Below are 16238 nucleotides of genomic sequence, written 5' to 3'. Positions count from 1 at the left end.
CAAAGCGGATGTTTGCGAGATGCGGAAGGAGGGGTAAAGAGATTTCTACATTTTCCTACAGTCCTGTTTTCATTGCGCACAATTTATCGACCTAGTCTCGTAATTCGAGCGTGGGATATACCAAGTATGAAATTGGCTTACAATTTTAGTTATCACATGGAATAGTCGAGCTCGGTAGATAGTTTCTTCTTCTTCCTCAAGTGTACATTATACACCGTCTCGGCATCCCGGCTGCATACGTATGAGTGTCTATAGGTGGCCTTGGGCTTGCGTTACGTGACAAACGTGGCTCTCGAGCAAATTGACGGTTGTAAAGTGTATTAGGATATAATCTCTTGTGCGGCTTTGTTTTTAACCAACATATATAATGTAGGTGTATTTACATAGTTTCACAGTTCCTCGCGTATTATACAAACGACGATTGTTCGGTGTGGCAGGATTAAACACTTATGGTCTCAGGATACGGGATTCCTGCCACTCTCCATCTCAAGATTCAGTCCACCGAATTTTCAACTCACACCCCCGACCTAAGGAGTCATGGGCAATCAGTCAAGACGCATTTTTATAAGCTTCTATACGTATATACTGCAACCGACGTGAATTGAACCCGTGTATTTCCATCGCCGCCGTATAAACCAGCTGCGGTTTGATACCTACGTCACATGCCTGCACAATTGGAACGTTTGATTGCTACTGACTCGCGTGTCGTCATCGCGCAGTTTTAAAATCAATTTGGCCTAATTGAGTAGCCGGGCAACGAGAATTATTTCCAGACTTTTATCGTACACCGTCTGTATCAGGCGAAGGAGATATGGAACGTATATAGCGACCACTGCATCTCTTGGCGAGCCGCATACCAAGATAGGGAATAAGACTCGTATATCTCGAGGAGGAGACAATGAGAGTGAGTGGTAAGTAAGGCAAGCGAGGAACGACGCCAGTACTCATCAAACGTCGTTTATACGTAATGGGACGGCAGATGTATGTGTAGAAACGATGAGGGAGGGAGGGGTGGGTGGGTTGGACACGTGTTGGAAGCGTCGCTGCAGTCTCTTGAGCGCATCGTAATTTCTTCTTCTGTGTTATTTTTTATTTATTTTTTTTATTTCTCTTCTTTATTCATGCCGTTGCAGCACTCCGAAAGAAACAGGCTCTGAAAGTGACGTGTTGCGAAAGAAGGATTGTGACTTGTAATTGTAAAGGAGGAAACAACCGTATACTCTAATCGTTTAAATTATCGCAACAACACTCCGTGTAAGGCATTTACGTCGAAGAGCTTTTCAACGTTGCATATTGCTCAAATTGCGCACCGCACTTTGGTTGTCTACTCGTGGGATTGACTTTCGGTCGGGTTAATTAGTCCCCGATGATCCTTACCCTCCTACCCATCGAATCGCGACCGCTCGTTCGCTCGCATCATCCACATTCATTCTGCCGGTGTGCAGGTCGCACAATCGCTGCTGAAGTTGACGGATTCCTTGACACGCGTTTCAACATACGCTTGGTTGGTAGCTACGTGATTTGTATTCGCAATGCATACCGTGACTCGATGTAGGCACACGGTCTTCGCTCGTGGTGAAACTCTCACGTAGCACAGGACAAAACTACCTAGATGTAGGTACTTGGAGAGCATCTGCAGTTGCCCCGTTCAGGGTACCCTGGCATTGTACGTGAGCGAATGCATGTTAGGATGAATCTTAATCGAATACGCTTTTTACTCACAATATACGATACAGCGAGGGATAAAAATTAACCACGCGAAAACTGGCGCGTGCTATCGCTTTACGGCCCTGTGATGGTGGTTGGAAAATTTTTTTGAGACGGTCCACTAATCACGAGACCGTTTCATCCGGTCGGAGAAAAAAAAAAAAAAAAATTCACCACCCACTTCACCAACACACGACAAGTTGTGCACGGATCAGTAGTGCTCGAGGAATTACGCCGGCTGAACTCCGTTGAGTCGCGTCTAATTGCGATTAATTGTTTTTGCCTGTTAAGGACTAGGAAATAGCTAACCCCGTGGCAATATCAGGGAAGTGCGTGAAACATTGTCGTCGTTGCGTAATCCTTGATGTACGGCCACACGTACGTACCTAAGCTGTTGGTTACACGTGTCTGCACCTACCTGCCCACCTTGAGCAACGCGGATAACGTACGTACCTGCAGTGAGATAATACTTTATGGCCGATGTTCGTCGCGTAGTTAGTTTCACGGAGGTATTTTATTTATTCCCATACCACCGACTTTTTCCCTGCGGTAAGGTAATTAATCCCTGTACATGGGCGCGGCGCCCATCGGTTACGTAACATAATTTCAGGCAGGTGCCGTATGCCCATAATGTAATCCTTCACCGCGAGCTTGACGGATTACCATAAAGTTGTTCCGTTGTCTTTGACTGTCAGCCACGTCCTCTCGAAGGCCAAGAATTATCACAGCGGGTGTGTTAGAAATAATTGCAGAGACTCGTCTCGGGTGTGTATACTGTGTATCTTTCCGTACGAGAGACTGGTCACCGTGTACGCAGCAGCCACCATATTACACCCATCAGACCGAAGATACGATCGGGATATTGGATTACGCTGAGTTGAAACTTTCCAAACTCTGTCCGGCACGCGCGGTAGCCGAGCTCCCTGCTTTATACGGATACCAATCGACCGTTCGTATCTTCGTTCCGTCGCACACTTTATCCTCTGGCAAAAGGGAACTGAAGAAGATCACCAGATTTTCCCTCGGGGTGATAATTACGCTCACTGGAGTCTGAGGTTACGGCGAAACGCGCGCGGGCAGAAGAAAGGCGAAAAAATGACGCGAGCAAATAAGTGCTGTGAAATAATGAAGAAAATCACGTTTAGGCACAAAGGGCTCGGACTATACGGTCATCCACCAGGATGCAGTTGATCGCTGTCTAACAATGACTCACTGAAGTAGGGTACACCCTGGCTGCTGCTGTATATGTGTAAGCAAGCGAAGTCGAGTGGAGTGGAGCAGAGTCGAAGTACACCGCAACAACGTGCGCCAGACTGCAATTCAGGTTCCGCCTTAGGCTGCCATCTGATCAATGCGAAAACAAGCATCGCATTTCAACCGCGGTATGCCTCACGTTTTTACTTTTGGTGCGATTAAATGCACAATAAGTTTCTCAGACGAAAATAATACACCGTGCTCAATAACGTTTACTTTTTTTTCCTAATTTATCATTGTTGTTATTATTGCTTTTTTTTCAAGGTCTGATTTTCTTACATGACACACGCGTATTGCGTTTTATGCTGTATTATCGACGCGTTCAACGATCTGGGTTCATTGTCAGCTCAACTTTTGCTCATGCATCTTCTCGCTGCAATCTTCGGCACAGAGAATATATATACCTATATACTTTCGGAATACGCGATCATCTCACCTTGATGGCGAACCGTGTACTAAAATAAGTACCGATATGGTAAAGCGTGACAATTCTGATCATTCAACAAAGTGGTGGATCGGGGAAGTTGAAAAGCTCGGTTCTTCGAAGCCAATTGAAAAATATGAATGATATTTGGCAATGGTTCGAAATGTTTCAGCATATAATACGCGTCTGCACTTTGGACTTGGCAGAAGTAATCTGAAAATTTTTATTGCTTCACCATGTATATACTCCATGTTCGAATACCTTTGATACCGACCGCGGTTGTAATGATCTAGATTAGGGATCGGTTCGATTGGGTTGGGCTGGGTTGCGAGCCAATTAGTCTTGGACCGTGACCAATATGCAGCCACTGGCCACGCGTACTACGCGACTTACAGTGCGACTCATAAACGTGGAGTAATTTGTTCGCGGGTGAAGAAACGCCGTAAGTCAATCCTCTCTTCAGAAATACAGATACAAAAAGAGAGAGAGAGAGAGAGAGAGAGAAATGAATCGAATAGTAAGCTGTTACGGACTCACAAACGTTGTTCGAAGATACCTTGGAAAGCAATCTCTCGGTGCTATTCTTTTCATTCCGCAATGTGTCAATGGGTATTTATACCGCTGTCTGTTCCTTGACAACGACTCGTTCTGTGTAGCAAACACAGTCGTTGCCTCACCGTGGTTTAACCCCATTGATAATCGATCTGCGACAAAGCACATTGTTGCGATATACTCGTGCGTATATATCTATACCATAGGTTGCTCGTTGGATGGGTGAGGCAGGATGTGCGCTTCTAGCCAACGGACCGTTCCGAGTGCACCGAGCACCGATGACGATGGATGACGGGTGTCCAGGTTCGCGAAGACTTCCACCGAGGTCGGAACTCTCCCATTGTTTCTAATAACCGCAATTATCTAATCGTAAGCGGGGATACATCGAGAGGGGGAAAGGGTGACTCGCGGGTAGAAAGACGGGAATATTATAAGCCTCAATTTAATCGAGCGAAAGCCGTTTGATGTTTTCATACCACCTAATCGCGGCGGCGAGCCGGATTTACCAAAGAATCGGAATTTATATTTGCATTTAAACAGCGTGACCGGTTAACTTCGTTGATATTTTTATTACCTTCCTCCCGCTGGTTCCCTATCTTTTTGATTATGCGTGCACACTAATTAGTATTATTTATATTGTGGCAGCAGATTATTTATATGTATTTACGTATATAGCGCAGGGCTTGCGTACCATTCTGATTGATACAACTCATACACAGTGCAATAAACAATATACCTGTACGTCTTACGGTTAGGGAAAACTCAACGAAACTTGGAATTGACCGAAGAACATAGCTTATGATCTAGGTTCTCCAAAACAATAAGAGCCAAAAATTCCAAAGACTAGCCAACCTTTATTAACCTACCAATGTGTCCTTCGCAACAGCACGAGACCTCTCAAATCTCTTCCCAAAAAGGTTAGGCACGCACGTCCGAAGAAAGCACTCCCACCAATCAGAAGAAGTTGAAAACCAAAACTATTTCTTTACCCTCTTACTCATACACGTTTTTAAACAATGATAATTAGAATATTCGCACCCCATCAATCATTAGCGAAGTCCTTACTACATCTAGAAGTAACATATTTCAGAATCTCGTAACCACGGATAGAAAAAATACGACTATCAAACAGAAAAGATCGACCATTGCACTGCAGTTTGAAATAAATCAGACACGCATTTTACTCCGCGTACCGTAACGTCGAGAATCCAAACTATTTCGACAAATTTAATTAGGCGTGGAAAGTGAGTGAAAATAGGACAGAAAACATTTTTATCAATACATAACCCAACAATTATACTGCATTCACAAACTCCCAACAATTTACTATCTTGTTATTCTCCTGGCATGCATGTGGGGCCCCTGAAGCTTCAAACTGCTGGATTAAGTCCTGCAGCACGAGAGAAAAAGAATCAGAAAAAAATTACGAGAGTGAGAGGAACGGCGCATGAGAGCGCGAGAGAACCCGGCTGTGTAATTATGCAATTTAGATTCAGGCTTACGATGCCGTTTTGGCTATATCAAATGCGACAGTGGGCGTTTGTTTGATGGAATATGTATGTATGTATATATATATATATATATTTATATATTTAACGAATCGTCCGAATATCGAGGCTTGATCCACTTCGTGCGATTCGAGTCAAATGTGAGAACCGACGGTGGGAATCGATACCTTTCAACTTTTCTTCTTCGATCCAACAGCTCGTTCTCTATTTTACTATTTTCGCGAGTAAGATTCGATCCACCTTTTCGCTACCTCCCTCAAATCGCGTAACAAACACCTGCGGTGTGCATTCGATTCCAACGAAAAGGCTGCAGCAGCTTGCAGCGTATATTTTTGTCCAAGAGGAAGATTCTGAGAAGTGAGAATGGAGAGTGGAGTAGATCAGTCTGACATCACCGTCGAGAAGTGCTGCCAAAGTTTATCTAAAACAAACACTGCGGGTTAAATCAGCTTACCGTGTCCCTTTTGACAGAGAGAAAAAGAGAAAGATAGAGGATAGATAGCCCAACCTCACGCAGCGCGTTAAACAGCCACTAAGATACGACTCGAGGATAGAATTACATCCACAATCTATGTGCAGTCGACGTAAGAGACTGCGAGTTGCTGCCGCTGCTGCTGCTGCAGCTACACTTTTGAAAAAAAAAACTTCTACGGTCAGTTGAAAGTAATATTACAATTAGATACTCAGATGCGAATATCATTTGCATGTAATTACCCAGCTGCAAAGCTGCTTGAAACCTCTTCGTTGCGAATATATGTTCGGTAAACGGTCATCACTATACCTTTAGCACACCTTCACTCCAGCCAGTTTTCAGGAGTAAAAATCTGTGCATTCTGCATTCATCGTCAACGATTTCAAAGCCTAGGAACTGCGTGCTTGACCCTGTAGTTGGTGGCGTGGTCGTCGATAATATTGAAAATGAGCAGAAATCAAAGTTGAGGATTACCCGACTAAAAACCTTAGGTAAAATATTTCAAACTCGCCAAAAATTCACTGGAAATAAGGGCTTCACTCCATGCTTCACGCCGCAGGGGTACATAAATTAAGTAAAATCTGTACCGTAGTATCGAACATTCAGAAGAGATTTAAGAATAAACGCTACATGCTGGACCGGTGGCGATAGGTGAAGAAATTGTGGCTTTGGCAAGGTCCGTGGCCAAGGTGGCCAAGGTGGACGGCCTACCGTTCACTCTAAGCCGCTGCGCCCTGGACGTTATTGCGATGTAGCAGGAGGTCTAATGGGTCGAATTCTTTGTTGCCGAGAAGCTAGCCGATGTATAAAGGCTATTTGCGGATGCCAGAAGTTTGCGCCTCGGCAATGCTATCGTGAAGTAAGTCAAAACTGCACGGTGCGTTGCACAGCTGCAGCCGGAGGAGGCTTTCGACTCGTGACTGTTGTTCGAAAATCGTCTTCGCTGCTGCGCGAATTAACTTTCGCGAAAACACCTTGCGAGAATACGAATCAGGAACGGATTTGGCACCGTTTCAATCGCCTTTGTCAAACGCCGGCTTTACGCAGCTCGTTCGACCTCACTAATTCACCATTTTTGTTCCTCTTTCTGTTACAGTTGCCTGCCGTTTCCCCCGGACCTGTGTCCTCGGTTGTCGCTTCCGTTCTCCTCAAATTCAGGGTCTGTCGACCGAGGCTTTTGCTCGCCGGATCTCGGGCCGAAGTCGATCCGGCCGCAGACGTCGCTCTTCTTCACGGCGACGTCCTTCTGATCGAGGATTCTGCCCGGCAGTTCAACCCTATCGGAGGTGAGTTTCTGAAGACGAGTGAATTGGAGGGGAAAAACACACCGAGAAGGGCGGATCACGTTTTCGCTTTACATCCCTTTCCGATTAATTTTCTTATTCATGCCTGGCTCACTGCCTTCCTCCCTGTGTAATTCTTCTCGGCACGTTTTAGACCAGTAGCACCGGTACAATGTTTCCACCACGATACACCGAACGTCATTGCCTCGAGCATGCGCGATACTTTCTCTGGTCTTCCGTGTGCATGTTTCGGCACTTATACTCTCCGTATCAACGATTTGCAAAGTGGTTACAGCTGCACGCGCGGTGCAGTTTGATAACCGCCGTCGTTTCGGGAAAATTTTCTCGTCGGAAGATGCGGAATATCGAGTCCCTTTTATCGCTACCAGAGACGTGTCGCGGGTTGTTGAACCTTCCGCGAGAGAAAAACTTACTGCAATTTCCGAATTGTTCCGGAATCTCATTGGGCCGATACAGTCAAGCTTGATCACTTTCTTACGAAACGCACAGCTCGAAGACCGCGTCGCGCGTCGCTTTTCCTCAAACGTAATTGTGCGATTATCGATCGTGGTAACAGTAGTAATTACGGCATTGTTGGATTCCATTTTCGAGACATATTTTTTGCCCTGATTTTCAGACACCGACAGGCGGTATAGAGCTACCGAGAAGCTGCTGCACGCTGAAGATGAATTCCGAGAGGCACTCTGCAGCGCTCGAGAATTGTACGCTAGACACTTGGCTCGCAATCATCCCGAATTTCACGATGTCCTTTTTCAACCACTCGCCAATCTCGCTATTGTCAGTGCCGAGCTCTGTCGCAGGGTGAGTGAACATTTTTTGCATTATCAGCTCTAATTTCTCTTACGATCAGTTCCTTAATTCCTTTGACTAACCACTTTCGGCGATAAAAGTACACCACGCGTGATACGCGAAACAAGAGTTTTCTGTTGAAAACTCTTTCCTTCATCGCCAGCCGTGTATAAGCTACCGAATCGTTTCATCGAAGTGAACTGAATCGGGACGTAACTGGTTTTGCGGAGATTCTTTCTTTCTTTTTTTTAGGTTTCGCTTCTTTATCGCGGCAACGAGTTGCATCTCCCGTATATCCGATGTACATTTACCTACACACACTTTGAATCAATTACAAGCTCACGTTAGGTCGATATTATCAAGGTGGTAAAAAGTATCGTTAATGGCGGTGATAAACTTTTACGGCAGCTGAGAGCGCGGCGAAGGCGCGGTTTCGATTTTTCACTCGCTGTGCATACTTGTAATACTGCAATTGCACGAGGTTGGAAAAAAATGTGAGTGTAATAGTGCATTGATGTTATAATTATGCAAAAGCATGGCGGCATCACACTCACCGGCAAGGAGCCGAGATACGTGTATGATTTCAAACAAAATTACCCCAACGTTCTAGCACGATGATTACCATAAACCGACTGGAGTCTCTGGCTTCCAGCGAAAATCAATTTGAAAAGAATTCAAAATAATCAGATCCAGTTTCATGCTCGCTTTATCAATAAGTGATCGTTCCGTCAGCTGCGTTGCTACCTAATTTAGCGAAGAATATACTTATACGCTATAAGTAACATTGTATTTATATGGAAAGAAAGAAAGAACTTGACAGGAATTCGTAGCGGTTATAATAGTATTATAATAACGTTGACGTGACGAGAGTCGTGAAAAGAGAATGAAAAAAAATCTAAACAACAACCATGAAGTAATAATAAATATTCACGTCGCCATATATTGGCTTGAGAAATGCTTATGCAATCGAGCGGTAAATACTGTAAATTATCATAATGTGAGGTTGAATTTTAAGAGCTTGTCAGGGAATTTCCAAGATAAATCGATGGATCGAGCATGAGAGAGCGAGAGAGAGGGGGGGGGGGGGGGATAGAGTAAGAAAATAAACACTGTCCTTTATCTTTATCTACTACAACGGGAGATAAAAAGAAAAGCAACGTCGTTGCTGTAATTTAGCCGGTCTATCAAGAGGTGTCTGACATTTTATTTAGAAAAAAAATCCACCCGGTCGTTTAAACGGAAACGACGAATGATTTCACCCGTTATTGCGTCAACTCTTCCCGCATCCCTTCAGACGAATCCTCACGCCGATTAATTGTAAGAGAAGAGTTTCAAACGCGCCTCGTAGCAGGCTATCGGCCTTTCGCAACGCGTCAAACGCCTGACGTCACGCAACCCGAGCTACTTGAACGTAACGCCGGTTTCTTTCTTGCCAACAATTAGTGGGTCACGCTGTTCACGCTGTGAATAGATGGCGGCACTAACTTGACGCTACTACATCACGAACTTCCCGAGGCACCTGTTGCGCTCCCGCTAATATTCATACATGAAATGACTTGAATAACTTACGAAGATACGCCCGCCTTTCTCCCTCTGTTGCAAGACAGATATTACTCACCTACACGTGTCGCGCTTTTATCTACGACATCTCGAAGCTGGGGTAACCTTTCGCTAACGAAATGCTAATGAATTGAGAAATTTCAATCATTTTTACTCGGACCTCGTTTGAGTGAGCCACAACTGGAATGGTGTAGCTTTCGTGATTGCGCGATTGAAAATACCCGGGAATGAGAATGAAAAAACACGTATATTTGATTACCGTCATTTCCGTAATTAAATTGTGGTTTTTTTCTGCTACAACGGTGAAAATATCGATGCGCTTGTTACAATTAGGCGCAGACAATAGATCACCGATGCACCTGTGTGCAGGCAATATCGTCTCGTCCCAAGGCATTTAATTTTGGTCACACTCGGTATCATCGGTTGCCTACACTCAGGCGGAATGTCACTATTTTTCTGAATTTTTCACGAATGAAAGGATCTCGGTGTTTCATTTTTTTATGTAAAATTCAAAATACAGACTGCAGGACAGAAGTGAAAACCTAGTCAATTAATTTGGGGTGTCATCTGTTGTATGGGCTCTAGTATATTCGTTTGACTGTAGTCGGGATTAAAATTGTACTTTTGTAGTTGGGCGCTCGAGTTTATTTGAAAATTGTGTGTACAGTGATCGTATGCTCGTGTGGAAGTTTAGCCGGCGTGTCGAGTTTCCACGGCGTTATCGGTTATCGCTATCGTAAATATACCTACCCGTTCGCAAACAAGTTTCTCGGTTGAACTCGATTTCAGCAGACGATCAGAAACAAGAATTAAACCAAAAGAAGAAGGAGGGCACAGAAAAATGTAAACCAATAAGAGATAAACAAGGTTTGCGAATTTGTTTATTTCCATCAAAATATGCAACCGCGCCCACGTTTTATGCCGAGTATAATTTACGTACTTTCCGGTCGGAAAAAGTGAAGAAAGGCGGCGAAGCTTGACCCGGTTTGTAATTTCGGTCGCTCCCAAAAACTACATTACCGACGTACGTACCTATAATATACGTGTATAATACGCACGGTCACTTTCTCCGCAAATGTACGACAAATTGGCGTTTAATGAGAGATCGTGATCCTCACAAAGCGGCCGGACTCGCGTAAGACACTTGAGTAGGTATATAAGGCTCTCACGCCGGCCGACTTCCGTTCTTAGCACGCGGCTTAAAATCCATCCGAGTAATTGCGTACACGTATACACGCATTATACTCCTGGATTCAATTATACGTAGGATAGTATAGGGAGTCGCACCTGCGGTGAGGTACTAGGAAAAAATCCATTAAGCAATTTTCAATTTCAAAAGCGGCAGCGAGGCTGCGGGTAAAACTGTACATGTATAAGGACACGAACGGGATCATTTGCTCGATCTGGACACTCGGCTGAAAGGTAATGAGTATATGGACCTACCGATTTAAATTTGCGAGAAGGCGTTTTTTACGATTCCTCGGCAACGGGCGATTCATCTCTCTCTCTCTCGCTCGCTCGCTCTTTTTCTCCTTCTCTTTATATGATGCGGAGAAATTATATTAACCGAAGACAGTTGAGATAAAAAGGCCGTTGACCCTCACTCTCACGTTCCATAACCCGATTGTATAGTCTACGCACACATTAACACGCGTGCGAGTATTCACGCGTGAACACACACGTGTCGCCTTTAAATCGCGGGAACTAACAGCAATAATCCCTTCAGGTCCAAAGACCTTTCTGTTGTCCTTCAACCTCGCCCAGTGATCTTCACTCGCGTTTGCTCCGCGTTTTGCACACTCCATTAGCCTCGCTCGTAAATTATTCAATTTTTTCCAAACGGTTGGCTATGTAACGGGCCACTTGTCAGATACCTATAACATTAACGCGGGTCTACCTGCAGGGAGAATGTGAAAGCAGCGCGAATTCACCGCGTGGAAATACCTTGGCTGGTAATTCTAACGCAGCCGGTATATTAATAATACTTCCAGAGAACTGCAATTCTTGAATAAGGATACAGAGTCAAATAATAATCTACATGATACCGTGATTGTGCGGAGGAGTAAATTATCCCTGGCTTTAGCACCTTGTACCATCTTCCTCGTACCGGTGTTCGTCTAACTATTCGCCGTTCGCACAGCGGGAAGCTACTCGGTAATTTAATTTGCCTTAGATGCAGGGTAATTATTTATGAAAAGTCATCCGACCATTATAACTTATGGAAGAAAGTATCGTGTCGTGTGACCTGCAAAAGCGTTTAGCCGCGCTCAGCGATCAGCCGAAGAATATGTGGGTTGAAATTTATTCATCTCACCTCGGCATTTCTTCTTGGCTTGCAAATTTTTATTCCCGGTAAACAAACTTCTTCTGAAAAAAGATACACTCGATGATTCGAGAGTAGGATACGAAACCCTACATCGGGCTGAAGACGAATGTTTTATATATGTATACATATATAGATTCATACATTTCATCGCGATTCGTTGTTTTATTTACTCACTTCCCGTGTTTTGTACACATTTGCAAAAAACAATGCAAATAAAGACTTTCGGTTACCGGTGGTACCAACAGGTATACCAAATTGAATCTTTCTCCACAGTCGGTCCGCAGAGACCAGAAACACAGACCGACAATGAGAAATCTTTGTACACGCAAGATATTATACGAGGCGAGACGCGGACGATTTTTTCTTGTCTAGTTTATAACCGCGTCTGAATAATAACCCGTAACTAATCGAACAATTCAGTGCTGACCAAGTGATCCTCTTGACCCTAGCTGCAGTGATTGTTCAACGGTTGGTACTGCATTTGCGTAGACCTCTGAGACCTGTGACCTCTTTTTTTTAACCCCGCATAGCACGGTGTGAAACTTTTTTTTTATTCCTAATTACACAGTCGTTACACAGAGTTTTATACTGGATAATGTTCGAACGAAAATTTTTCTAAATCTTTTTTCGTAATTCTGATCCGATGCATGGAAGGTGATTTGGGATTTAAGGAATAATTTTCACACCTTGGTTCCGAATAATGGGTTTCAACGTTTTCAGGGTATTGGTATTAGTACTGAGAATTTCACTCGAGAAAAGTCGACGTTTAAATCTTGACGTTTATGCACATGAAACTTTTTATCCCGTCATGCATCATGTACGATGTAAAAACCGGTAGCTCATAAAAGTTTGAAAACATGTAGTAAGGCTTTTCGAACACCGTTCAGCCTCACATCCATATAATTCCAAACAGCCTAGCCGTTACCGAATGAAGAAAAAAGAACAAAGTTAAAAAAAAAAAGTTTAAAAAAAATGAAGGGACGACGGGATCCTACAAGAACGGTCTGTCCTCACGGATGAAAAGTGGCTCCTTTTGACGGCCAAGAAAACCCCGGTATAATCACATAATAGGGATGAGTATTACATAGGTGTAATAGCGACATCAACCCCTTCTGGGTAGCCGAGACGAGTCAAGGTCCACGGGAGATCTAATAACGTCCTTATTTTTTTCCTTTCTCTGACCTCACGCAACCGACAAAGAAATTCCAACGACGGATTCGGTGTAATGTGTCTCATACCCTGAGCAGCTGGTAGGAATATTAGACGCAGGAATCACCACCGCGATCGCCGCATCGTTTCTATACAGCAATTTGTCAACCCGAGGACGCGATCCTCGCGCGCGGCTCATCCCTCACACTACGACACTCCTTGGAATAAAATTTTAATACCCATGAATGTATTATATACCCGTATAACCTGCGCCGGTGTGCACGCCTGTACCTTATAAGCCTAACACCAACACCGAGTGGAGTGGCAACATCGTCGCCAACGAAAGTGTTAACGTTCAGATTACTTTTATTCATTGCCCAGACCTCTTATACGAATGTGGGAACGAGGATGCGGCCTTAAGTAGGTACGAGGTACCTGAACCGCTGACGTCATTCTTACAAAATATTCGAACCTCGCGGGGTCTTACAGTAATTCAGAATGTCCCACGAGCGCGGTTAAACGCGATTGAATTTTAATCTAATGTACATTTTTACTCAGAGATGTATGTCCTAGGGTGGTTCACCCACAAAATATCTTTTTTTTCAGTGCTACTTCCTCATGAAGCTGTTGTTTATGATGAATAAGAAATCACCTGCAAATTTGAGCTCGAACGGATAAGACTTAGAGGTCCCGCTTTCGAGTTTTCGTTTTTACATCGAAATAACACGTAAGAAAATGTTCACCTCAACTCACCGTCGATTTCGCGTGAAAATGTAGACGAGAATGAAAAATAATAAAAAACCACTTGTTTTCTCTGAATTTAATACGATTATTTATGGTTTTCCTATTTTTTCAGTTTCAAGTTACAATAATTCTCAAAACATAAAATTGAACAAAATATCTGAAGAATTTTTTTTGTACTAAATATTGTTGTTTACAAAAAAGGTCGCTTGATGTTTTTCATTTGCGTCTATATTTTCATGCGAAATTGATGGTGAGTTAACTAGAGCATTTTTTTACGTGTTATTTCAATGTAAAAATCCGATCCGATCGAGCTCAAATTTGCAGGGGATTTGTGTTGGATCATAAACAGCAGTTTTAGGAGGAAGCAACACTGAAAAAAAAAACATTTTTTTTTGGTGCACCATCCTAATATGCATATTCACCTTCGAATCCATCCCCACCCGTTCCTCAGTTTCTGGTCCGTAGACGCGTGAATTTTAATTATTCGAAACTGGGTTGGGTTCACTCGGTTGTCCCCGGGGGCTGCAACGAGCTGATGAATATTACTGACGCTACAGCTCGAGCCGAGACTTTACGCGCTGGACCACCGGAGGAATCGGTCCGGTAATGGAGTCGGATATTGTGGGTCCCTCCCAAGGTCCGGGCGAGCTGGCTTAATGGCTCTTTCACTAAAACTACTAAATCTTCGAATAGGATAGATAATTCAAAAACACAGCGGTCATGCAGGGCCTCTGAAAAGTTGACCGTAATCGCGCTTATTACAAGTGTCCGTAGTTTTCTAATTGACACGAGAACGGGACGAACGATGACGCCTTGTGGATGCGTACGTGCGCTATATCCGCTGCATAATTTTATAATACTCTGCGGGATTCACCGACCTCTCGCTGCACAGCGGTGAGAAAGTTTGTAAAAAGTACGCGCGGCTATTAACGCCCGCGGCTAACCTTTGTCTGATGCACCGTCCCTTCCCTCTTTGATCGGCCCGAATTAATTCCGGTTAACTCATATCGTATAGGGATCCCGACAAAGAAGTTCCTCGCAAACTACCGCTCGTCTCTCTGTATCCTCCCGTGGAGAAAGTGAGACTCCCGCAAATGACCGTCGTGTAACGTTCGACGCAATTTGCTCACTTTTAACACGGTGGAAACGCCGCCGCGGGGCTTATTTTTTACGCTGTGATATTATTACAATCTCTCGAAGATAGAATTGGAAAGTTTCGTGATTTTAGCCTTGTCGTTAAATGTCATTTGACCCAATATTTTCTCAAACTCCGAACAGCGCACCGTTGTTAGCTATTTGCTACGCCTATTCAGGAAGTTGAAAAGCAGCGTCAAATCCTTGAGCGATAATTTACGTACGAGCGTTGGGCAATAGTTATATGAATGATCTTTATCGGGACAAATGTAACCCATTATCGTACAGCTCTAACGTGCTCATCGCGGTTCCAGTCATCCGGGCATTCTGCTTACGGTCAAGTTTTCACTTCTCTCCGGTAGCTATTTGTTCTCGAGTCGCATAGAGCGCCGTTAGCTGGTCCATGTTGTATGCGCGTGCAGTCAAGGAAGAGCGTTGAGCAGGTAGGTGCATACCCAGCTAGCGATGCGCTGAACGGAGAGCGCAATAAGACTCGGGGAAAACTTAATAGACAACGGATGCATGGCAGGAACGCCGAGTTGCTTGCAGGAGAAGACACGGGTTTATGCTTATGTGGCAACCCGAGCAGCGGTACTTGAACACCTGCAGTCAACGAGCTTTTTGCGATTACTGCAGAATTATTCTACTTTCTCCGGTTCAGCAGCGCGGTCAGTTTTAACCGCTCCGAAATCTTGCCGAAAGGTGGAAAGAAATTGATAAATGTTTATAGCGAGTGGGGAATAAAAACGTGAAATAATCTCACGATTCTCGTGAATCGCATCGGTGCGTTAATAGGCCGCGTAATTGCCGGGGACCGATTCAAATCCGATTAAATCACCGATCGCGGAACTGGCGGAGAATAGAATGAAAAAACTCGGTTCGCGTGTGAGACACGAGCGCTACTGTTTTTCTTTTTCCGTTTTCTTTCTCTTTTCTTTGCTATTTGCAGATGGTTTTGCGTATAACGGGATCGATAGCAGAATTCAGATCTTGATTTATAAAAGCAGCGATTTCCCCGCGATCCTTTTTTCAGTTTTAGGCCTGCGATTGGAAACCGGTGACCGCCTCTGACTCTCGGATCAGAGGTGTTTGACACATAACTGTTCGATGTTGACGTCAGTTCAATTAACGTCGGTTTAAACCATAAACTGAAAACTCGCATCGCCGTAATCTGACCGATCGATGTTACGATCCTCCTGCACTTTGAATCATTGCCTAACGATCGTTTCCGTAAAGAGCCCACGATACCACATCGGTTGTCATCCAAACCGACCCGACTCGCAGTGGGATGAAAACATTCTTTTCCATCGTGAGC

At 44.1% G+C, this 16238-nt stretch overlaps 1 protein-coding gene across 4 annotated transcripts in view; it reads left to right on the top strand.

The window, feature by feature from the left end:
* The window catches only part of LOC107223587, a 107139-nt gene that overhangs the window by 26167 nt on the left and 64734 nt on the right, over window positions 1–16238 (top strand). For all 4 annotated transcript variants that reach the window (XM_046746568.1, XM_046746569.1, XM_046746567.1 and 1 more), the window contains exons 2-3: window positions 7014–7203; window positions 7838–8022. In XM_046746568.1, coding sequence (XP_046602524.1) covers window positions 7014–7203; window positions 7838–8022 — 375 coding nt within the window. The remainder of the gene's footprint in view (window positions 1–7013; window positions 7204–7837; window positions 8023–16238) is intronic.

This window comes from Neodiprion lecontei, chromosome 1, assembly GCF_021901455.1.
Source record: "Neodiprion lecontei isolate iyNeoLeco1 chromosome 1, iyNeoLeco1.1, whole genome shotgun sequence".
In the NCBI taxonomy this organism is placed as follows: domain Eukaryota; kingdom Metazoa; phylum Arthropoda; class Insecta; order Hymenoptera; family Diprionidae; genus Neodiprion; species Neodiprion lecontei.
The sequence above is the reverse complement of the archived record's forward strand: the minus strand, read 5'-3'. Positions and strand labels throughout refer to the sequence as shown.